This window comes from Dufourea novaeangliae, unplaced genomic scaffold (assembly GCF_001272555.1).
Source record: "Dufourea novaeangliae isolate 0120121106 unplaced genomic scaffold, ASM127255v1 scaffold8, whole genome shotgun sequence".
NCBI classification, from domain to species: domain Eukaryota; kingdom Metazoa; phylum Arthropoda; class Insecta; order Hymenoptera; family Halictidae; genus Dufourea; species Dufourea novaeangliae.
Window position 1 is genome coordinate 2,092,829 of NW_015373923.1, and position 25,044 is coordinate 2,117,872.

The 25,044-nt window shown below is 42.4% G+C and overlaps 2 protein-coding genes across 2 annotated transcripts in view; one reads left to right on the plus strand and one right to left on the minus strand.

The window, feature by feature from the left end:
* LOC107194686 overlaps positions 1 to 25,044 on the minus strand; it is a 32,555-nt gene that overhangs the window by 1,630 nt on the left and 5,881 nt on the right. The window contains 8 exon segments of the mRNA XM_015584346.1: positions 1 to 2; positions 4 to 83; positions 162 to 345; positions 423 to 520; positions 597 to 737; positions 821 to 936; positions 999 to 2,355; positions 2,965 to 3,333. The exon segment at positions 1 to 2 is cut by the window's left edge and continues 123 nt beyond it. Of these exon segments, the coding sequence (XP_015439832.1) occupies positions 1 to 2; positions 4 to 83; positions 162 to 345; positions 423 to 520; positions 597 to 737; positions 821 to 936; positions 999 to 2,355; positions 2,965 to 3,318 (2,332 nt within the window). The 5' untranslated portion in view covers positions 3,319 to 3,333.
* Positions 7,085 to 7,690, plus strand: LOC107194547. Its single transcript, XM_015584188.1, has one exon. The coding sequence runs from the start codon at positions 7,085 to 7,087 to the stop codon at positions 7,688 to 7,690; it is 606 nt and encodes a 201-aa protein (XP_015439674.1).

The window sequence follows — 25,044 nt, forward strand, 5'->3', positions numbered from 1 at the left end:
TTCAGACTATGCTTAGAGCTAACAGGGCTGGACTCAATGCTGCTGTTGCTCCTGCTGTACGCTTCATTGTGATATATCACATCCTGCACAAGAAAATACTTTATAACTTTCCGCTACAGAAAACAATAATAGTCCTATAAAGAGGCTCGTTATGTATTCACCTCGAGATCTTTTACAGAGATATTGTAGGAAGTTATCAACTGGTCTACCAAACCCTCTAGCCTAGTTCCTAGACCGGAAAGCGCTACCGCAGCACCTGAAACGGCGGCTCCTTGCGTAAGTAGGAGTTCCCTGCTTCGTCGTTCGACAGCGTTTAGCTTCATATTCATGGATAAATTTTCTTGTCTACGAATAAACAGAAGAAAATCTCGGTTCAGACAAATACACCGAAGATAAACGTTTCCTCTACGGAACACCCGTACCTTCGTTGCTCGCTAATTCTCACTAAATGCTTGCATTCGTCGGTTTGCCTTTCCAGTTCCAGTTCACGTGTCACCAGCAACTCTTCCTTCTTGGAAAGCTGGGAATCAAAAAAACGACGTGGATATATCGGCGTTTATAAACAAAGCTTCAGTATTGGTGAAAGAAAAAAATACCTCAGTCTCTGCCTCTTTCAGTGATTCCGCCAGAGATGCTTTCTCTTCTTGAAGGAAGTCTTGCATTTCGGCGGACTCCGCCTCCAGTTCTTGTTGCTGTTGCAGCAACGCTTTCTGGGCAGCGAGGCTCTTCTCCAGATCCTTCGCGAACATATATACAAAGTCAACGATTTACCAAAAGCGTGAATCATTTCAGCCGCGGTATATGTTCCTCGACAACTCACCCTACTTAGCATACGACACAAAGACTGAAGATCCGCTATTTCCAACTGTTGGTTAGCGACCACTTGCCCGGAAGACTGCAAGTGACACTCGAGCTCCAGAAAACTGTCGCTGCCCTCTAAAATCAAACCTCAATCACACCCACTCTTACAATTAAATACACGACATCCAAAAACATACCCGCATGCTCTGACTGAGGCGTTCCAAGCATCGCGAGTACCCGTTGCGCGTTTCTATCCAGCTCCTGCCTGGCGAACGCGTGATCCGCCTGTTCCTCCTCGAGCGAACGTTTCACCTCGACGATCTCGGCCCTCAGTTTCTCGTTCTCCTCCCTCTGACTGGTCGTCTCCCCGTTCAATCTCTTCAGATCGTTTTGCATGGCCTGCATGTCCTCCCACGTGCCCTCTGTCTGACAGCCTTCGTGCAGTCTTTCGACCACTTCCGGTCCCGCGACCGCACTAGGCACGCCCGACAAAGCGTTTTCTATGTCCTGACCAGTTAGACCAGTCTGGACACTGGTCTCGTGATAAATACGCGTCTTCTCGGCGACTTTGTGCCTAGGATACGGCGGCAGGCTCTTATGGACAGTGCAGTCTTTCCCAATGATCTTCTTATCAGTCTGCCTGCTCAGACTGACATCTCTGCTACCCGACCTGCTCCTGGCCATCTTGTCGGTCTTCTCGCTGGTCTTGGGGATGCCCAGCTTGTTCCTGTTCCTTCTGGGCAGGGTTGCATACGTGTCCAACGCTTTGTTGTCCGCGCTCATGGTCATTTTATCGGTCCTGGAGACTCTGGTGACCTCTGTGCGACCTGTATAGGGTACCCTAGGTGTGGCCAGAGGTTTTCGTACCTCCTCGGACGGAGTGGAGCTAGGTGTGCGAGCGCCTCGCGTGCTGGATCCACCTCTGGACCTACAGCTACTACCGCTTGGACCACGGCCTCGCTGCGCTAGATCTTTATTGATCTCTGTCGTTAAAGCTGATGGCAGTGAATCGGGAATTGGTCTCGTCCTCGTTCGCGGGGTCATCGAGACCGTCCCGGAGCGGAATGTCGTTGACACTCGGCTACTTGTAGGCGTACCCTCCGTGGTACATTCTTTCACCGTCGATTTCTCTCTGGACCTAGCCCTGTCCCTGGTCACCGGTTGCGTTTTACTAAGAATACTCCTCGGTGTGGCTGTTCTAGGCTTCGATCGGGACGTGCCCGCTGCATAACTGGTGGGTAACAGCGTTGGCTTCGCCCGTACGTTCTTCTGTGCCTCGGTCGCGTTCGTTTTCTTCTTACTGACGCTCGACGTGGTCACCGTTCTCTTGGTATTCGTTCGGTTCCCGCGTGCCGAGACACTGCCCGCGATCGAGGAACTCTCGCTGCCACCCTCGCTGGTGCCTTCACCGCCGGTGGTCAGTCTCACGTCGTCGGGAAGGGTGGCGCAGGGGTCCTCGTAGACGGAGCAACAGCTCACCAGGCTCGAGTCGCAGGAAGCTTCGTCCAAGCCACCGCAACTGCTCGCGTAGTCCAAGCTATTCCTACTACGGACCTGGAACAATTTCAATCACAATTCTTTAGTACGTCATTACTGACTAGGAAACTGCGGATTGTATGCTTATAGGGGTCTTTGTAATAGAATAAAGGAGAAAACTTTCACCAGATCTGACAATTTCTCTGAGCCAAATATGTATGGGAAAAAGAAATTCCTACCTTTGTTCATGACTTTATGGATTACTTCAGAGAATACCGTTTTGCAGAAGAATCCACAAGTCTACTGATACTTAATAAATTTACTAATCAGGTTGAGTGAAGAAGCATTCAACCTTGAAAGATCTTCCACATTTGGATGATCGACACTGACTCATGGATGGCAGAAAATATGTCTAAACACCTGTCAATCTGTTTTCAGCTGAAGTTAGCCGAGGTGTTTCTGAAGACCAGGGTCGAAACAAACCTGGCCACCATCCTCCATAGGACAGAACCGTTCAAGACTGTATTCCCTGGTTTATCCACCCTCGATTCTTCTATCTAGCCACTGGTCCCTGCCTACAACCGTATCGTTTCGAAGATTCTCCTGGTCTCTTAATAATTGAACGGCGCAACGACCCGCCACCTTTTACAACCGACCAGGCAGCCGATGAGGTATCGATCCTCTTACCCTCGGAACCTCGGTGGCGCAACCCTCCACGCCGCTGTCACTGCCGTCCTTGCTGTCCTTTCCCTCGGCAGCGTAATCCTTTCTGTCCCCGCACGACAACGTCTGCTCGGCCGTCTTTTTCGTCTCCGAGTCCGTCACGTGGATCACGGTGATATTGCAGTCGCTGTTCATCGTGCCGTCCGGATCCTCGTCGCTCAACACCTTCCCAGCGTCGACCAACGGCGACGCCAGATCCTCCGGTACACCGGAGTCCTGCCTGGCCACGTTAGGTGACACTTTCAGGCTATTGTCCTCGAGAGGCATCGTGATCTCCATCTCGAGGGTAGCTTGCTCGTTGCTCGGACTGACGTTCATTTCGTCGGTGCCATCCTGCAATTGAAGACCTTTATTTACTGTTGTTGCTCTTTTTTTTTTTTTTTTTTTTTTTGAAAAAGGTTCAACTCTTTAACACGCTCAAACAGTTTTCCCGGGAAAAAAAATTATTTCTAGCGATTGGTTAACTCAAACATTCACTTTAGGAGACGAAGGATCAAAAAACCTTAGATTATATAATAGGTAGGGATGGGACGATCCTAGCGACTCTCCGCCCCTGGACGAGTATTTCCCCACCTCCATGTGGCCCGGGACTAAAAAAGTTACGACGGTTGAAAAGTCAGGGGAAACAGTATCCCCGGGTAACGACCACGGTAGTCCCAATTGTGGGGCTACGAGATAGCTACCGACGCAGAGTCACAGCTGGGCCTTGGGGGGAAGATCGAAATTCCCCTCTCCCGGGAGACCACGTTCTAAACTAAACTAAACTAACTCAAACATGGTCTCTCTGAGCACCGTTCGATTCTGCTGCACAAGTTTATAGTTCTCTCTATCGATCGTGCTAAACGAATTTACAGACCGGAAGTGTGAACGTCGCTGGAAGCTGTTCCACTTCGTGCATCCCGTATTTCGAATTCCGTACAGGTCCCTGAAGAGTAACGCGGTTACGCAACACCAATTTCCTTTTTGTCCATAGGCGTACGTCGCTAAATCAATGGACAAAAAAAAAAAAAAGACATTCCCAGATTTCGGTGTGAAAAGTTCGATCGCGTAATTCCGATCGATCCTTCCCTCGACAATCGGGGACCGGAAATGATGCAACGCAGTGGTCGGGAGGGGAGGGGACGTAGTCGATTCGTTTGCAGAGCGAACGATGAAATACGGCCTCTGCACGATTAGGTAAAACGAAACGATGTCCGGGGCAGCAAAGGATCGGATGGGAAGCTATTAAAATCCGGATCTTGACCGTGACACGAACAGGCAATCGTTTGTGAGATTCGATTACGAGGGAGAATAATATCCGCTACGGGCGTTACCTTCCAGGATTCGCGAAAATCAAACACCCGGGACTAATCGGTTTTCGGGACGAACACGATGTGAAGCTTAATCGTGAAATAAAATTATAGGATACTCTCTAAAACATACTATTTCAAATACGATGAATACATTTTCGAGGAACAAATTCCCCAAACATCACTCTCCTTTTAGGCCCCCTGGGTAATCCCTTAAGGTGGTACGTGTCAAATTCGAAAGACTAGATAATTAAATAGAGTTCATAGAGATTGTTTATTAGAACAAAATACACACGCTCGAAAGAAAAACTTTAAATGCAAAATTTAAACAATAAATATTTTTTTGTCTTCAAGAGTGTAGTAATGAGGATTAAAACGCATATTTGCTTCGACCGCTGGATAAACGTGGAAAACTTTTGAAAATTTAGAAATTTAGAAATTAACTAATTTCTTCGCTCTCGTATCATAATAAAAAGTGCAAAAGATTTGAGAAAATGTATTGTCATAACATTTGAATCGTCGTTGTGAGAGTGTATTGACCAGTCATTTTGACTGGTTTGGTAGTTCTAGCGTTAATGTCATGCCACGTGTACCTCCGCACGTATGTATTCCTCTCGAATTTCGCGGCCATGACTCACGGATCCACGTGCGTCTGCAACGTGCAAAGATTACGAGCCGACTGTGTTCCCGGTGTCGCGTAATCCGCACCTAAATGTGACTTGTCATTTGTCACGAGCACAACACAACACGGATACGTGAAACTGTTTTATGCGAACACTTTCGCGGGAATCCACGTTGAAAGTGAAAAGAACTTTCGGAAATTAAATCGGAATTTAAACATAGAACAAAATGTAATTGGATGATGTAAATTCATTGAAAAATAATCTATTGCGAATACATGGGGGTTCTAATGCGTTAAATCGGTCTCCGCTTCCGTCCCCCACCTCGTAATCGTTCGCGGCTCAACCTGTCGCATGTTTCGCGCGATCCCCTTCCCCTTTTCGCGAGCCATTACGTGTTTCAATAGCAATTGACGAGTAACCGTCGCGTCATCCAAGCCCGGTGTTCCCCTTTCACGCGCGTCTGAATCGCGTACGACGCGATTCGAGTGCCTGCTCTCCGACACGCTGTCATTGAACAATTATCCCCACCGCCGCGATCAATCACCTCCGTGTCTCTAGCTGATAAACAACCGAGAAAGTCCATATGTGTGTACGCGTGGTTATTCACGCAACGGTGGAATGATTCTTGCCGTTTTTATGGGAAGTTCTTAGCGAGGCCAGGCGGCAAGAATCAATTGGGGACTTCGTTACGTATCGCCTGGATCAGCGGTCCGCATCCAGTGACGTAATTTTAATGGTCCGTGTAAGAAATTGTCGAGCAAATGTCGCACTAATTTATATAATGAATTTAAATCTACTTAAACACAGTGACGTAGTCAAACTAAGTAAGACCTTGCTATGATTCTTCACTCAATGGAAACGCAGACACTGTATTATCTCAAAACAAAAGTGAAAATGTACTTCCAACACTTTCAACATAAGCAATCCATTAATAATAAAATTCCACGAGCTGAAATAACAGAATTTCCTTTACAAACAGTCACAATGCTAACATAAACATCTAATTCCTTTCCATGAAACCGATCTGAACAGTATCTACTGATCAACATTCGAATAAACCACAAAGCTATGTATCTGTATCGAACCAATAAATCATTAGCTAAGAATCGTCACGAAACTCGCTGTTTGTCAATCCATTCCCCGTAATTCTTCAAGCATCAACACGACTGGCCGATCCAAATATGTGCATCAAAAAAGGGGGGACAATCGACAAGGTCAGGGGAACTCCCGTTAAGGCTACCCCCCACTCTGTGAAAAGAAAATCGCGAGTATAACAGTCATGGCCATTGGATAGTCGGTTCCCCTGACCGTGATAATCGGAAACGTACACACAGCACAGTCGGAGTTGTGAGATCGAGTAACATTGCAAAGTGTGGCACGTGGCGGCCTGAGGTCTCCTTCACGCGGGGAACTCCCGAATGGCGGCGATGACCGATTGGCCAGCCACGGCTCGTCTGCTCAGAGGCCACTCCGCCATTATTACTACGGCGCCGCGACGTCGTTCCCGTCGTTGTGCGGGCTGGACGCTCGCAGGACGAACAACCCTTCGTGAATTGACACGGAAACAAGAGTATTTAATTAGTAAAATATAATTAGTAAATTTAATTTAAAAAAAAAAAAAGTAAAGTATAAGTTGTATCCTCCGAACGACAGAAAGGTGAAAAATTGAGGATCGTGTCCGGATGAAAGTGAATTAAGAAACCCTGGGATCGAGGATCGGACAGAGGATACATACAACGAAATCCCAGGATTTTCTACCCGAGTCCGAGATCTTTCTTTCGACGATTGTATTTAATTGACGTGTATTGTTCGTTGAGAGTTTATTGGTGAATTGAAAAGACTCGTGAATTCGAGGGAGATTTTGTGGAGAATCGAGTTAACGAGGGATCGAGTATTATGATAAAATGTGGGTGGTGTGAAGCTTAATTGTTTGGACTAATTAAGCGAGTCTTCGGTGAACTGGAGGATAAATGGAGAACAGTGTTTCGTTGGTCTAGAATAGTCGATTTGAACTAGCCATTTCCTGTGTTTCTCTGTTACTGGAAGAAACTACGATCTATGTGGAAAGATTCAATGGAAGATCAAGCATACTGACGACAGAGACGAGGACATTGAAATTTTTCATTTTTTTTTTTTCTCCAATTTGTCGTAAAAAAAAAATCGAGAAAAGGCATGCCTGCGATCGAGAGAAATATCGAAAAGATCCGAGGGGATGGTCTGTCCCTGAGGATCGCGTCGAACGAACGTGTCCTGGAGATCGTCGGCGACGGATGCACCGTGACCATGGGTAAAAATTCGGGGTGCGTTCGTGTGATCGGAGACGGGTGCCGCTTGAGGATCGATCTTAATCTCGGGAACGTCGAGTACACGGGCGACGGTGGTCGTGTATTGTTGGGCGCGTTATCGTCCGGGAACAATGTGAAGTACGTCGGCGACGGTGGCAAAATATCGGTGGACGGTGAACAGAAATCGAGAGGAAAGAGAACGTCCAAAAAATGCGTTCCAATGGAAAAAATCGTTAAGAACGAAGACACGATAAATTCCGTGAAGAAGGGAGCCTCGAAGACCGTCGAGGAAAAGGATAATATCTTGAACTCGAAGAGAGAGGGGACAGTTGTGGTGGTGAAGAAACAGGTGAAAATCGTTACCAGGCTGCACTGCGACGAGGAACTCGCTAGACGATGGTTCGTGAACCCTGGATCGGTGGTTCGTTCGTTCGATGGGTCATTCGTGAGGATCGGACCGAAGGGGGGAAAGACTGAAATCAGAGTTAAATAGAACAATGGATGGACTTAGTGGGTATACTTCTTCATTCGTGCCGCGTGAGTGGTACAGGACGAGTCGATGGGAACTACAGTGGACTCTAAGTATATTGCCATGGTCGGGGCTGTAGGGGAGTAATGGCAATGAGTTCAGAGCCCCCTTCAAAAATTGGATCGGATTGAGAGCGAATTTGTGTGCTCGAAAGTACGTGTGAAAGGGAAATGTCTCGTGTGGCAATATAGTTAGAGTCCACTGTATTGTCTAAAATAACTCTACTGATTATAGCAGAAATAACTTTTTAAGTGGAATGTGTTGCATTTGAAATGACTCATCCAATGGCTGCAATATGACTTGTTTTTGGTACCTTATACTTTCCTGGAGTATAAAATGTTTTTTTTTTTTTTTTTTTGTAGAATAGGTAACGAATTATTTTTAGGTAATAGCTCTTATTGACTCACCCTTTATAAGGGGTAGGAATTATTCCAGGAGCTTTGCCTCGGCCAGTATTTATTGCACACTCTACGTACATACTTTTATTATTTATAAAATATACGACCTATTTATTTAGACGAATTGTTTTAACATCAACGTAAGTCTACTAATTCTTGATCCACTAACGCGAAACAGTATTTCGTCGATTAAGCATATCAGACGGCGGACGTTTATGCAAATGTGTATAGATATTTCTTGTTCGTTTTATCGCAAAAAAATGCCATCAAACAATTGTCATACTGCGTTAAATTGACCGAGAATTTGTTTAAAAGTGATCATTTTCAACCATAAAAATATAATCCACAATGTTCAGACTGCATCACAGACTTCTTTGCGATTTAATTTAATAAATAGTTTTTAAACAACAGCTGATTGAATATTGGCTTGAGTCAAATTGATTCAGTGTGACAATCGTGTTTCAAAAAGGAGGTGTGACAGCGAAGGGTTGAATGTTTTTGTATACTGAATTGTAAACAATTACATATGGGCTATGAATGCACAAACATCCGCGCGGTTTATTAATCATAAGATCGACTGTTCCTGTAATATTAACACTAATCGTGAACTGTGATCTCACGCGTAGAAACGAAAAATATCCATCGAGTGTCTACGAATAAAGAATCCATCGAACGAATGACTTTCTTTCTTTTTTCACGAACGTCCTTCGAGTTCTTTTCAGAGGTTATATGAATATGCACAGAGACAAAGACAAAAGTGGATGTCCAAAAGCCGCACTCATGTTTTATTTACGGCCCCGTCAACGAGGCACAACGATAGCATTTTAAAGAACAATAGATTTCATTAAAGTATTATAACAAAGATCAATGATCTCCGCTAGTGGTTTGTCCACTGTGAATTCATGGATTTATTAATCCTTTAACACGTTGACTGCCTACTACGAGATAACTTTTACTTCAAACATTGCTAAGAGGTTGGATTATTTAAATATCGTTACAAAATTTTTCACAGTTTAGGTGATAATTCTGTGTATCGCTTCAAATAAGTCACCCTGTATACGACATAATCACTTAAACGGTTAAACAACGCCGGTGGATCCATAACCCGTGACTAGATCGAAGGGATGTAAAATGTACTAGTCGGCGATGTCGGTGAATCGCGTCAGAGTTTCGTGACTGTCAGCAGTCAGTTTCGATATTGTAAAAAGAAATTCCGTGCGCGTCGGTTCGCTCCACAGGAACGCTTTACGATCGATGAACAGTCGCGTTCTGTCTCTCGTAAATCATCGGCGAGCTCCGATCGAGCTTAGACGCGAGCAATTATCCGTGGCAATTTATCGATTCCGCGAATCAATACCTCTGAAAAGATATAGAATAAGAAACAATATTTGTCGAATCATTGTTATTCGTAATTGTACAAAAATCAAATATAATGTTTCGAAATTCGAAGTATTTAGTAATTTCCATATCATCGATGAACAATCGATTTAACAGAAAAGAATGTATGATTTCAAAGTTCATCAAGTAATATACAGTTTTTAACGAAGGACAGCAATAATTATTCATATGAAAATCGAATGAAAATAGTATTATTTGACATTGGACATTTTTTTTAATTACGTCACAGTCACTGGTGAACGTATTAAATCGCCGTCGAATGACAAACTTTTCCACTCGTCAGACACACCATTATTTTCCAAGCGTAGAAAAAAGTATTGTCACTTTGCAAGTCATAGTAAATAATAGCTACCCGTTAGATCGTTCGTGATTTCTGGATAGATCTACACGAGACCACGTCTTTCGTGAACCGGAAAACGATGTGACCTAGGAGAAAACATTGTATTCTGTCGAGTCACGAAGTCGATTGTGTATCGTTCTACGAGTTCTATTGTACTCGGTCAGATGTCTGATAGTTATATCTGTCGTGTACCGATTGTAAAAGATACGTGTCCAGTGTGCATAAACGAGTCTTTCTGTATCTGTCCAGTTGAGCATAATGCCCACTCGAATTTTGCAATGGTAGATTGCGATCGTCTGACTGCAAATTATTCGGCTGATTTTTAGAAAGAAACTGGAATTCTACCTACATTTATACTACATTCACTAGTTCTATACAATGGATACACAATTCTCGTGTCTGTATTATAGACACAGAGGTAAACAACCGTGATCCATTTCAATATGCAGTTCGAAGCTAGGAACATTCACATCTGAGTGCAGATTTTAGGATTCTATGACCTATCTCCTGTACTAATCATTTTTCGACGTATATAGGTTAACACTTTTTTATAGAGTACCTTGAGCTGTATCAACTAATGCATAAAAAATATATGATTCTATTTAAAAAAGTGGAGGTGACCTTGAAATCATCCAAACATCTCTAGCTGAAAAAAAAAATTGTTACTGTCATATTATAGCCCCCTTTATACAGAACAACTTTTACTAATAAAGTTTTTTTGCAAGGGCAAAAACAACGGAGATGTTCAAGTGCTAATTCTTATTGGACCACCCTGTATAATCGGGTTGGATCTGATAGTCACATAAGAGTATCGTGCCAATAGGGACAAGTGATCTTAGATATATTGATCAGAGTTGTACAAGCCACACCCTGTTTTAGGTTAACATACTTATTCAGATCAGCTTTGAATAGTTTGGAAATGTCCAAGACATCCCACGTACCAAAGAAGCTTATCTGGACCAAGCCCAAAAGATTACACTAATGTTCCACATGTGTTTACCACCTCGTTGTATCGTTATCAATTGCACCGACACCCAATCGACATAAAGTTCAATAAATCCCCTATCGGAATAAAAACGTTTCCATTCGGGAGTTCCCCTAATCTTCGATCAGACACTCCTTCAAAGCGAAACACAGATTCATCGAAGATAAAAGATCGACAGCAAGATAATTTCTCTCGACAAACCTTCGAACACGCGTTCCTGTTCACCTGTCAAAGTTCCTTGAAACGTTCCCCTTGAAATCGAACTTCAACGTTCCTTCGAGAACACTTATTAGACTAGCAACAATTCTGTACTTGCAGCTGCAAAATCCGCTTTTTAAAAGTGTTCCGATAAGCTTCCGGGTGTCGATCGATCGCCGTTATCTTATCGTGGGATGTTGGACCTGTCAGTGTCGGGTACGAAATTTCGGGGTAGTTCGACGAGTGGCCAGGTGAGAGGCCTAATACACACACACACATACACGGTCGTGTTTTCTTCATTAATTCAAGAATTCTTTTGAGAGTCAAGGGTGACAGGACCATTCAGTCGACCCAGCTTTTTCACCGGAGCAAGGTATGGTAATGGAGGTCAACTGGAAATCGTTAGCAGAGTTTCTTCCTCACGGAAACACGATTTATTCGTGTTAAATATCCTGGGGAAGAACCGCCGAGGGGACAGGAGAGAAAGGAAATTTCGGGAGGGGTGAGCAAACGGAACTTCGAATTACGAAAAGGACACTTGTTTGCGGATAATTGTTGGGATGGGATTGGAGACGTTGCGCGTGACCCTCTTGTCCTGTACAGGGTGATTCAAAATTAGACAAATATTGAAATGCAGATATTGATAGTTACACCCAGAAAATTGTGAACTGGGGTCTCGATTCGTACACTTGATTATTATTACATATATATATATATATATAAAATATATAAATATCATGTACAGGGTGGTTCAAAATTGGTGGAATCCTGCTGTTTGGGATTTTTTAAGGTAGTTATGGTCTAAGCGTTGTGAACTGGAATTTATTATTGGGATATACGGTATACGTTTATCCTGTACAGGGTGATTCAAAATTGTTGATACGTTGAAGACGATACCTAGAAGTCGATAATTACAAGTTAAGTGTCGTTGATCGGATCCGGTAAGTTTACTGAATAATCATTACCCATAAATGGCACTTTCGACCTTTACAGGGTGATTCAAAATAATCAAGATATAAATTCGAGAAGTCTAGAAATCAATTCATACAATTTTAATGTAGTCGATAATAATAATCCTGTACGTTTACTCGATTGCTATTGTTACCAGACAGCAAATGACGTATAGTATTTTTTCCACCACAAAATCGACAACCGTCGAATCAACGTGTAATAAGAGGGGGGAGGGGGGAGGCAACAAAAAGAGCGTTCCGAAGATGGAGAGAAAAAATAAGAGTCGATCAGCGCTCGGATGCAATTAACGGGATATACAGTGGGATGAATAGAACGCTGTGAACGTTCCGTAAAGTCTCTACCCCGACTAAACGAAACGGCCGTTAATGAGGCCACGTGCACCTCCCTGCACAGACAATGCTGACGCTGGATACACACGGGGCGGTCCACGCAGTTGTAAATATTGATCCGAGGGAAACACAGCTGTGAAGCTATTATTTAAAGAAGGTACCAACCTAACATCATTCTCCTTTGCTCTAAAAGGATTACATACTGAAATAAATAAATACTGTGCATTTATACGTAAGTTCACTGCATCGTGGAAATGTATAGGTACGTACAACGATATTATACTACCGCAGTATAGAACATCAGACTGATGTTTTATCGAATTCTGAAAGATTTCGCCGCAATGCAGACGAAAACATGGAATCGTAACAGAACCAGAAAGGCAGTCAACGGCAAAGTTTTTCCTAATTGTATATAGGATGATTTGAAAGCAGCGTCACTTGACCCAGACCTGTACAATCCAAACTCCCTACCATCTACAGGATGATTAAAAAAACAGTGTCCTTCCTCACCCTCGATCTCGGTAGAAACGATTTCTAAGATCTTCGACTACAGGATACGCACACTAGTTCAGAAAACTCAATCAGATGTGATTACAGGGTGATTCAAAAACACTGTCCTCAGTTCTAATATCAGTACTAACGGTTTCTAAAAATCTTCGACCACACACGATGCACTCGCTTTCGACGTACATATCAATTAGATGTAATTAATATAGGGTGTTTCAAACGAGAGGAGCCGCTTTTAAATCGCATTACGGCGCCGTTAGCCACCCGGAGGAAGCCCTTTTATGCAATTTCGTGCGGGTAGTCGCACGAAGACGAAACCAAATAAGGTATAGCCGGGTGCGTGGAACGCGAAAACAGGGAACAGGTAACGTGACCGACCCTGTTGCGTGATCCCTTTATTCCGTCCCAGCTTCTCTAATGGACTATCACACGGTGTGATGAACACTTCGACCCCTTTTTTCCCTCCACCACCAACCTGAACACGATCCTCGCGTTAAGAACAATCGATAATCGCCGTTCGATTCGTTCCTCCGAGCACGTAACTTCCTCGTTTCTAAACTGAACGGGAATTTTTGCGATTATTTCCCTTCCAGAACACAGGCTAATCACGTGAAATTTGATTACGTAAAGGGTCTAATTACAGCGGGTTCGATCATTCGACAGGCTAATTGGAATTCAAATTGTTCCTAGGTGATTCGTAACTAGACTGTGAAGTCCAAGAGATTCACTTGTAGGAAAAAACAATCGAATGATTCAGTAAAGTTTTTAACGTAACATTTAATTATGTAATTTCTTCGATTAATCGACGCAGTGATATATTAGCTGTACCAAGAAGTAATTGCATTATTATTTCTTGACGAGATCAGTGTTCGTTTCTATGGAACCCAAATATCTAAATCGTTCAACTCGTATTTATAACATTTCCACGATCCTACGACAATTTCTGCGCCAATAATAATCCACACTGTACTTCAAATTGTAAATCTATTAATCTCGTAATTAGAAAATACAGTGGATTTACTTACTGGTACAGACAATAAAATATCGATTTCTATTAAACTGCTCCTTCCGTAGATCGATCTATGTAAATCCGTATCAACACGAACGATCGCGGTGTTCGTGGCTTTTTAGATGAGTTTCTAATCGGTGGTTCACGTTTCGTTGGCGATTCGGCCGGCTCGCCCAGAAAATGGAACAAAGATCGATCTCTCTTTATGATCCAGTAATAACAACCGGTTATCGCGATCTAATCGAACAATGAATGGACTACTGTTAACTGATTTCAATCCCAATTAGTTCCACGCATCTGCACTGTTCACCTGAATATAATTCGAAGGCACACGAGGAATCCTCGCCGTTCGTCCGATTCGTTCGATCGTCGTCGCACAGACTAGGCCCCACGTTTCTATTCCGCGATGCAGACCCCGGCCTCGGATACATATTTAAGACTGTTGAATCACCGAAGAGGAATAGTCGCCCAGTAGTATCCTCCCAAGGGAGCACACCGTGAACGGTGGCTCGCTGATTGGAACGAAACTTCGTCGGTTTATAGAGTCGATTCAAGACAAGAATAACTAAAGTACGTTTCATTCGTGACCAGACGCCCTTTAAGGGTGTGAAAACTAACCTGAAAATTAAAATAGCCACTCCCACGTTTTCGCGTGTAACTCTCAATGTAGAGGGAATAGAAAAAAATATTTCAAACAAAACTTTAACAGTACGATAAGCGCTATGAATATGCATTAACAAAATTTTTAGAAAAGTTTGTCAAAATTTGCTTTTTAACACGGGAATCAGAGACAGGACATTGCAGTGGGTAACGGAGATTCTTTTCGGTTTAATTTGGTTCGAATTCGATCGGTGACGCGGATTCGAGCTCCACTTAAAACTTGGTCACGTTCCAACTTCTGAACCCCCGAGGTTCTACGACCGTACACGAATCTGGAGTTCCGCCGCCACGCGACGACTGTCTCGGAATTCCAGTTATACACCACTGGTGTAATTAGAGTTTTAATAATAAGATTTCTGGTCTGAAGGAGGGTTGGAAAATAATTTGGTTTTTCCGCCCCTAAGGAGAATTGGAATATCCTGGGGCCTGGGTTCTTCCGACAATGAAAATATTAACTAGTCCACGGATTTTTATGCAAAATGGATTAATGTGCATGAAGATTGGGATCGAATAGAAATTTAAGTTTCGACAGAAAATAAGGTCAATATACGTTCGTTAAAAATTCAACTGTATTGAATTTCAAATTGTAATGTAGACACTATTCTGTATGTTCCAAGGAATCAAATAATTAGGTATGCATTCGTAATTACGACACTTAAAATATCAACGAGACATTATTCTGTGTGCGCCAAAAAATTAAATAATTATGCATTCCTAAATCCTTGGACAGCATTGAATGTCTCGTTAATATTTTAGGTGTCGGAAATTTAGCTTTAAAAACCATTTTACGATCCCGCCTTTCGACCACCCCGCGAAGATGTTCATTTATTTAGGAGGATTAGGATCTTCCATTCATTTCATTTACACAGGAACTTGGACAATGAGCTGGGAATCACTGAGAATGGTAAAGGGACGAAAGGAGGTCCCCAAGGTGCCTTTCGAATACCTTAATTGCATGCAATTAGGTTACTGAACACCTGGGGGCGTAATTGGTGATACCTGGAATCTGTTAAGAATTCCCCCTACAACTGCAATCTCTGCCAACATTTTCATCGATCGAGGTTTTATTTGGGAATCCCTGAAAATGGCAAAGAAGGGACGAAAAAAGTGGTCCTCGTGATTAACCATTTCAGACCTAAATTTCCTTTTAAGAGTGAAACAATATATTCTACAAACACATTTAAAAAAGGATTTGTTATTCAATTCTGAATTTACTAGACCTACTAAAAACCACTAGGGGGAAAAGCTGCGTAGAAGAAAAGTCTTCCATCACTTGGTAAATTTATTCCAGCTAGTGAAATAAATGTTAAATCGAATGTTAATTTGGCATACATTTCAGTAATTCCAAATACTAAATGGTAGGAGGCCCTTTCCCTAAAAATTTTAAGAAACTTCATGTACACAAATGTGACCACCAGGTCTAAAAGGATTAAGGAGCTGAGAGCATCTAGGGCTGCAATCGTTAATTGTGCCTGAAATCCAGCGAAAATTCACGAAATTGAGCACAATCCGCGCAACGTCGAAAGAAAAGCAACACGACCGGTGAGTCAACGATCCGGCGGATCCTCATGAGCGCAATGATGCGGGGCTTGTTACATAACCGTCGCGGACGAAAGTTCGGAGATGTGCGAGGACGTGACCAAAAAAGGCAACAAGACGGATCTCGGCCTGGTTCAACGTAACCGTTCGCTATTGCATCGAGGGATATCGACAGAACGGATTCCCGTCGGTGGCCGCTGCCGAAACGGAAGTCCAGACGGGTCGAGGTCAGAGATCGATCTATTTATCGAGTGATTACAAACGGGACCATCTGGAGGAAGAAGTGTTTGAGATTTCTCTTAATGGTAGTTCAGGGAGAAATTTTGTTTCCAGTTCTGTAATGGATAAATGTCGAAAGAAACATCCAGGGACAAATGGGAGTCGAATGGAAAATTCTACGAAGAGATCGGTAACTTGTACTATCAGCAGCTACCGCCAATATGGAAATCTAGTTAGAGACGTCAAGATCGGTGACCTCCGGGTCCAAATTTCGCATGAAAATCACGACCATCTGGGTCGATGCTTTCAACCACGTTTGCATTAAGCTCCACGGACACTCGAGATAGTCTCGAGTAGCTTTCGGAAGTTCCCAGGTCGATCTAACATATGGCGTTTTTAGTCTCGAATGGCTGGCTTTCCTCCCCTATTGTTCTAAGCTAGTAAGGCGTTCCTCTCGTCTCATTGCTGATTCGAATACAGCGATCGCATTAGCGCTCGTCTGTGGCTTTCACTCCGTCGCGCTGCAGACGTCCGGATCGATGTTACTTCTGGTTAATTAAACGTAAGAAGGAAGGAACTGTAATTGGAGAAACGGTTTGTCCAATTGACACACGTCGTTTGTCTCAATGAAGCTTTTTCGAACGATCGATTAAACTCGATGGAGCTTCGATTATCTGGGCAAAATGGTGCTACTTTGTGGTTGGTTCCATTTAACGGAACATTTTTTTTATTGTCGATCAGCTGATGACGTAATTCTGTGTTTTTTTTTTTTTTTTTTTTTGTTACAACTGCACGTCAATGGATTGACAGAGAATAATACTTCTTTTTCACGATTTTGAAATTCGACGATCTCTTGCAAGAACACCGAAGGGAATCGATTCGATTTGATCTTGAATCTTGTCCTAGGCTACTTCGTAAGCCACGATTAAGAAGATTTATACAGAGGACAGAAGATTGTTCGCGGTCCGTCTAGTAATATGAAAGAAGCCGTACACGTGAACACGTTTAAGAACATCGACTGGACGTACCCGCCTCGTTATCACTTTCGCATTTTATTGCATTACCAGAGCTCTGGCAAGGTAAAGCTAGACGATTTATGGATTACACCGTGAATCTGATCCACTCTGATACACTTCTGTACGGTACGAACAACTGCAGCAGGAGACAAAATGTTAAGGAAAATGTTAAGAAACGAAGGGACAAAAGTAGAACAGTTGTTCGACTCACAGGACTGCGGTAATTCGGGCACTTTTTCCAAGACGACATAAAAATCTCAAGAGTAACAACCAGTTTTCTATTAATTGAATGATAATTGAATGATAATTCAGTAATAATTCGACAGCTATAAAATTATTAATTCATCCTTAAATCCAAGATTTCACAAGGCTCTTAAGTAATTAGGATCATCGTGTTTTTCAAGTTTCAGCCGGGACAACTCTAAGTGAAAATCGGAAAACTCGGTCGAGTGCGTCATTGCACACCGGGTGTCACGATCAGACCACGGGGTCCCTTGACGACGCTTTGGGCAGTCCGCAAATAACTCGGAGGAGGTCCGTTCCATAGGAAGCTGTGCCAAAGGTTCGTTGTCTTTTTTTTTTTTTTTTTTTTTTTAAGAATCGCCTGACCGATAGGAGACTGCTAATAATACCTATCACATTCCTTTCCGCGTTGACGAGCCTGAACCACGATCCTGAGTACCTATACGTACCTACCCAATGTCGGGCGGGTTGATACTTTTATTCCTGGTAAAATAGCAGATGTTTAAACGATTCCAACGACCCCTGATACAAGGTCATTTGACAATATATAATTATTAATAATAAATCCGATTCGACACACATGAACAAACCCTTCTCTTTAATCATATTTCCTGTTTACATATAAATTTGTGTGTACGCCGTGATTTCGTCAATTTACGCAGGTGGCTCGAATTATTTCATCGTCCACTGTAATATAATATAATTTCATATACACTCAACCCTGGTGATTACAGTGCTGAACACCGTACAAGGGTTACAAAGTCGCCTTGAAACTTATCTCCGCGGAACACACGAGTATTAATACAGCCCCCAGTAACATTGTTCATCATTCTCGATCCATCGGCTATTAATATTCCCCGCAGCAGACGTACGCTCCAATAAAACCCCTGGCAAGTCCCTGAAGAATATCTCGAGCCTACTGTTGCCCCGCGATAGAATAAAGACGGCAAATAATCCTCGACAACCATGTGTCTTCTCCAAGCAAACCAAAGGGAACTCTGTAAAAAGAAGACATCCACGGTACTCTCCCGTCCAAAAGCGTTCCATTTTTAACACTTCCAGGCACCGCTCCTCGCGGGTAAATCAATCCGTGGATCTGGAATTCCTCGCGACTAAAACCTTCGATTTCCCCTCTTTATCTCCGAGTCAACCACATTTCGATTCGATTTGGGTCCGTATTCTGTGTGCAGTAAACTCCACGATAACTGTCTACTCGATAATTACCCGTTTCTATAACTGCTCGCCTCTAGAGCCGCAAAATGCGGGTAATTATCGCGAGACTACATTTGCACTTTCCCCCACCCCCTAAAAATGTAAAAAAAACTGGATACTGTTCTACTGTAGAGGGAGGAAAATGTCGTGTATAAAGATCAACATTTTTACTCAAAATTTGATACCCCATATGGTACAAAAAAAAACATAGGTCATTAAAATGTTATGACAATACATTTTCTCAGATCTTCTGCACCTTTTATTATGATACGAAAGTGAAGAAATCAGTCAATTTTAAAATTTTTAAATTTTCAAAAGTTTTTCACGTTTATCCACCGATCGAAATATGCGTTTATCGTCGGTAGTTCTAGTGTTGAGTCATTGTTCGAGATGATCAAGTTAGCTGAGACACCCTGTATACGTATGTACGAAGAGAACATTGTGGTGGATTTATCCTGGATCGCACACGTGGGCCCCCGCCGCGACCAGCCACTCTCTCGCCCTCTCTGCGAACCCCACGACGATCATTCTCCCCCCGTGGTCCACCCCACCATGGGGCCGTCATTGAGTCATCGAACGCGTGGAACAGAAATATTAACGCTCGCCTGGACTTGCGTATCCCGCTCAGGATTCGCAACGATCGGTGTGTATGTACCACGGCACGAAAAAGTCCACGATCTATAGGGTATTCGGAATATATTGGGGGTTGATTCTCCTGAAACTCGTTTGTGGGGGGTTGAAACGAGGGAATGGAAGCTCTAAAGAGGGCTAGTTTTTGGTACAACAACGTAGGATGATTTCAATGATTTTTAAATATTTTGTCAGGGGTATGATTCTAAACAACTTTTTCCTTAGGTATAATCGACGGAATGTTTCCGAGATATTCACAAAAAAAAAAAGTGTGGGTACCACTACAGTAAATCCTCGATGAGTGTCCGAAGGATCCTCGCCAGTGAACATCAAATATTTCATAAACTAATGGTTATATGCGATTGAAACAAATACCATTGGCTTCAGAATTCCAAACTCCATCGTTATGCTACACCTGATTAAAAATTCAGCGTTACACCTGGGGACCTATCCTTTTGTCAGTGCCGAGGAGTCTTCGACCACTCATCGAGGATTTACTGTATAACGAGTTCTTCAGTATAATCGTGCGTTCGTAACAGCGTATGGGTTAGTGATATGGACCGTTTATTTTGAACGTGGTGCAAGTCCATTTTCTTTTGTTTCGAGAAAATTAAATGTTAGCAGATCTGACAATTAAAAAAATATAGGTTGTTTTTAACAAAGCTTTGGCATTTTTTAATATATTAAATACTAACTAGTTGTAAACAAAAAGTTTACACTAAATTAAGCATAAATTACGTCATATCTCGTTTTTTTTTAAAAAAGGATTTACACCACTTTCAAAATAAACGGTCCATATATTCGATGATGTACAGGCTGTTCAAGATACTGGGAGTTGATTTTTATGGAAGTTGTTCGAGGGGGTTGAAGTTCAACGACTACTTCCACATGTATCGATCGACTTGCTTTTTGAACATACAACCATTATACTCGGGAACACCCTCGATGCAATACGTAAACCGAGTGCGCGATACGCAGGATGAATCATCTAAAATTATACACCATCGTATCTCGATTAATTTATTAGAACCCTTGAAAAAAAATATTTTCGAATCGAAATCGACCATTTTTCTCTCAAGGTCATCGTTTTGAAATTCATATTCGCGAATTCCGAGTTTACGTATAGTGGAGGAGAAGCTACGCGACGAAAGGAAGTCCCACAGCGGTTAAGAATAGATCTTCATTGCCGTAGGTCAGCGCGAGTAGAAGCCTGCTGCTCGACATGTAAACGCGCAGGCAGACTCGACGAAGTCTCTGACACAAAGAGCAATCATAAAATTAACACTCCTTCTCGCAGAAACTTACTCGAAATAGAACCTGGAAACTTGAGGAACCGACATGGAAGGGATCAAGATACAAGTCCTAAAACACACAGCTTCGATGATTCGTGCCTCCCATACCCAGCTCATCTTTCCGGCAGCAATTATTTAACCTGTTACGCATCGATTATTAACCAACAGAGCAAAAACAGATACTATTATCCCTAAATAAATATTTTTTACCTCAGAAAGCCTCTTGGCAAAAGAGCAACATATTCCTAATGCTTTAATAATTGAATGCAAACCTCGAACAAGGATCTAAAGCATATGTAGCACACTTATGGAAAAAACGATTCTCAATCCTCTGTTGTCACACTAGGTCAGATTAACTTAGAATTTCCTTTCAAGTAAAATATCTTTAATAATTTATCTTTAACTATTTTAAACCACCTACTTTTCTAAACTGTGCTTTAGACTTTTCTTTTCGTAAGTTAGAATATCTGTCACCTATCTCTGCAGTGCAACGATCGACAGGGACTATAGAACCATACTTTACCGTTAATTCAACATCGACCACACTCTGCTACATACCCTTATTCGAGGTTTCCATTCAATTTTTTCCCGCGTCTAATTGGGCGACTTACGGGGTCAACCGGTAAGAATCGATACGCAAGGATGGAATCTTCCGTTATTTCGAGTATCGTGTAACTTTTCTCAGAATAATTATTCACACTCCGATCAAATTCACGGACGTGCTTATCCCCACGAGTAAACATTAAATTACTTTATCCGTCGAAGCCCGATGTCGGATCGAGGAGTCGAAGGAAGCTGCAGTTAGGTCCACCCACGAGACCAGCCAGTCCAGACTCCGCGGCGAATGATTTTAACGAGACGGGTAAATATATCCCAGCCGCGGAACGAACGAATGGCAAGGCAGAGCGCGCGCCGACAACTAGTGTTGCGTTAAATCGAGCGTGTCGTAACACACGTTCATGGGGCACCGAGTTTAGGTTCCAGTGAAATGCGCGTGGAGCCGTTAGAAACCCGTGGACGATGGCGAGTTGAATTTACAACTGTGTAGATCACGCTGGTTTATACGCTACCGCGATCCGTTCGATCTTGGGGAAGCATCCGAGAGTTACACGTGCTGTGGAATCCAAACTTTATTCTAACAAGGAAAGGCATGGAAGTGCCCTCCTCCGATTTTGATGAAACTTCGTGTGTCTGTTAAGCGGTCAAAAATAAGGGATACGTATTTTTTTGTATCGGCTGATACGCGACTTTAAGGGGTGAAACCACACCTCGGAGTTTCGAGTCGTTTAATTGTACCACCTAAATTTTAAGCATTTCTTACACTAAAGATTAATTAAAGAATATCACGGTAATTATTAGTTTTTCACTGCATATACCTCAGTAGTTTTTTACTCAGAATTCCATATTCTTCCGAATCGCAGAGTCAAATATATCAAATTATAATACAAAAACTGAGGGTCCCCTTCGTATCCCGACAAAGGAACGAAATATCAAAAAAGTAATTATCAAATTATACGCCCAGCTCGATATCAAACAAATTTCGTTTCAAACATTTTTTTATACAAGTAGTTTATGAGATAAGTTACGTGATACAATTAAATGTCTCACCCTGTAGAGTTCACGAGGTCCTCCGCAACGAAGCCCAGACTCTTCTGGAGGATCACAATATTTTGAACATTGTCGCGGGGATCAACGGGTAAGTCCGAAGTGTCTACTACAGTCGGGTCAGGCCTGGCGGAGGATGATTTGGACGGTAGATAAATATATCCGCGAGCCGGACGTGCGAGAAGCCTAATCCGAGAGTCGCGCTTTCGGAAGGGAAGAGAGGATTCACCCCCCTCCCGTCAGCTCTTCGTCAAACGGAGAAACGCGACTCCGGTTTGTGGCCACTCTCTGCATTCTGCAGAGGCCGTTTACCGGGGTCGTCCGCCCGGTTAGGTGAGGTTAGGCACTTTCGTGGGTTTCGGCACTCTTTATGTCCATCCTTACCCTCTACCCCACATCTGGGCCAATCAAAATAGACCAGATCCTACGAAGGAACATATTGAACCCAGACACATGAAAAATCGATTAACATTTAACAAGGAAAATTTAGAAAAGAAAATTCAAATTTTTTAAATATTGTTTAAACAAATGACTTTTTTTTAGAAAATCGTTCGTATCATCAAATCCTATTTAAAAGTGCACAATTTAAACCAAAAAAGTTTTTCGCTACACCCTCTAGTTACCGAGATATTCCGAAAAATATGAATTCCAGCCCCTAACCGCGCTGTTTCCACCCCTTCGGTATGGACAATCACCGATATATTAGGTCGAATCATTAATAACTTCCGTTCTGGATTTTTTTAAAATGTCGATTCGTGGCATTTTAATAATAAATATCAATTTATGTAACATCCCCCATTACCTCTAAACATAATTATTGATTGTCGGTTTGACTCTAATCCTATGACCATTGCTATTCAACCGTTATTTAATAATTGTTTCAGTGTTTATGACGGAAGGTACTTGTGAATCGATCTAATAAAAACATACGTGTCAAATATTTGTTTTCCATAAAACCCGTCCTTGCTCGGTTCTGATTCTTCCTCGCGTGGGTATCACATGTGGCAGACTTACGGCCAGAATATCATACGAGCAATTGCTCGAAGATACCGGAGAGAACTTTCTTCGAGAATTCATGAGGCGCGCGCAATGTCAAGGTATTTAACCGGTTTGATTATCGCGCTATTTCGATTGAAGTAGAAATGAGGTTAGAATTGACGGGTTACTTTGGTCAACAAACCGCGGCGAACGAAACCGCAATTACACAGACTCGGTGCCGCGACCAAGAGATAAAGGAAGGTATACATATACACACACACACGTAGAGACACATAGCAGTACTTTAGGTTTAAGTGTATACACGCTATTATCTCTTAAGTTAATAGAATTTTTTATTGGTTTGTTTAAATTGTTATTTACAAAGATTTTAACAACAATATAATTTTTTTAAATGGAAGTACATATTTTTATTATCGCCATTTTATTAAGCATATCAAGAGAAATACAACATATTCGAACAGAATTTTCAACTATCCCGGTGAATTCGTCTCGACATGCTTAATAACCCGGCAATAATAAAAGTATGTACTTCCAGTTTTAAAAAAATTACATTGTTATTGAAATCTCGGTGACAATTTAAAAAAAATTTCGAAAATTCTATTAAGTTTGCCCCATAACATCGATCGACTTTTTGTAGGAAATACTTTCTTCACATTTTTAATAGACAGAGAAATACACTTAAACCGGATATACTCTTGCACCCTCACGAGCAAACTCGGCTTCTGTTAGGGAAAAAAATGGCGCAGGGAAAGTGTCTTCTACCATTTGATTTCGTAAGTTTCTGAAATCTATGCCAAATTACCATGCATTTTAACATCTATCTCAGTACTTGAAATAACTATACCAAGTAGTAGGAGGCTCTTCTCCGTGTCACTATTTCCCCTAGTGGAAGCCAAGTTTGCTCGTGGATGTAATCGAATACACCATTCTCGGAGTTGCTTTCTTCGATTATGCCTGCCCAGAAAAGGACGATGCCGCGAAAGTAACCGCATACATACACTTCCCTTTCCGATTGTCCCGTGCACAGAGACTTTATATTGCGATCGTGAAAGCTCCGCTAATTACACCCGTTGTTCGTCGGGTGAAATTAAACGACCTGGCAACGAGTGACAAGCGCGACTAATTGTCTTGTCTGAAGAATAATTTGGTGCTTCGTTCTTCTTATTCTGTGTGGCAGTGCAGGTAACGTTTCATCTGTGACATTTACCATTATTAAATCTACAAAATGAAAGAAATACTCTAAGTAGAATGACTAGATGCTAGTTCCATTTAATTGCCAAAATACATCATTTAAATAGCTTAAAAAATATTTCTTGTACGATCACAGATGGGGAATATATTTAGGTGGCCTTACCTATACCAGACACAAGATTTTTGTCGAAGGCTAACTAAACAGTCCTATGCAAAATCTTTACAAACCTCCTTTCAAGGCGTCGTACCCTCTCGGTCAATGGAAAAATATTGCACGACTACCCCCCAGGTATACACCGACAGGTAGTCAAGGCTCGGGGGCCACGTTATTGTCACGAGGTGGTACCGTATACAGGGTGTCCCACGCAACTGGGCCAAGCCATAGTGTTAAAATGGTACAAGACAGTACAAAATTGTTTCTAATTGAATTTTTCCCAATGAAATATTTCTCCCTCTTCTACAGTTTTAACGCTACCGCTCGGCCTAGTTGCGTGGGACACCCTGTATAAGTACACGGCCGCGTCTAAATTAATGGTCCATCCTGAACGCCTCCGACTAACTGTACACCATCGTCGA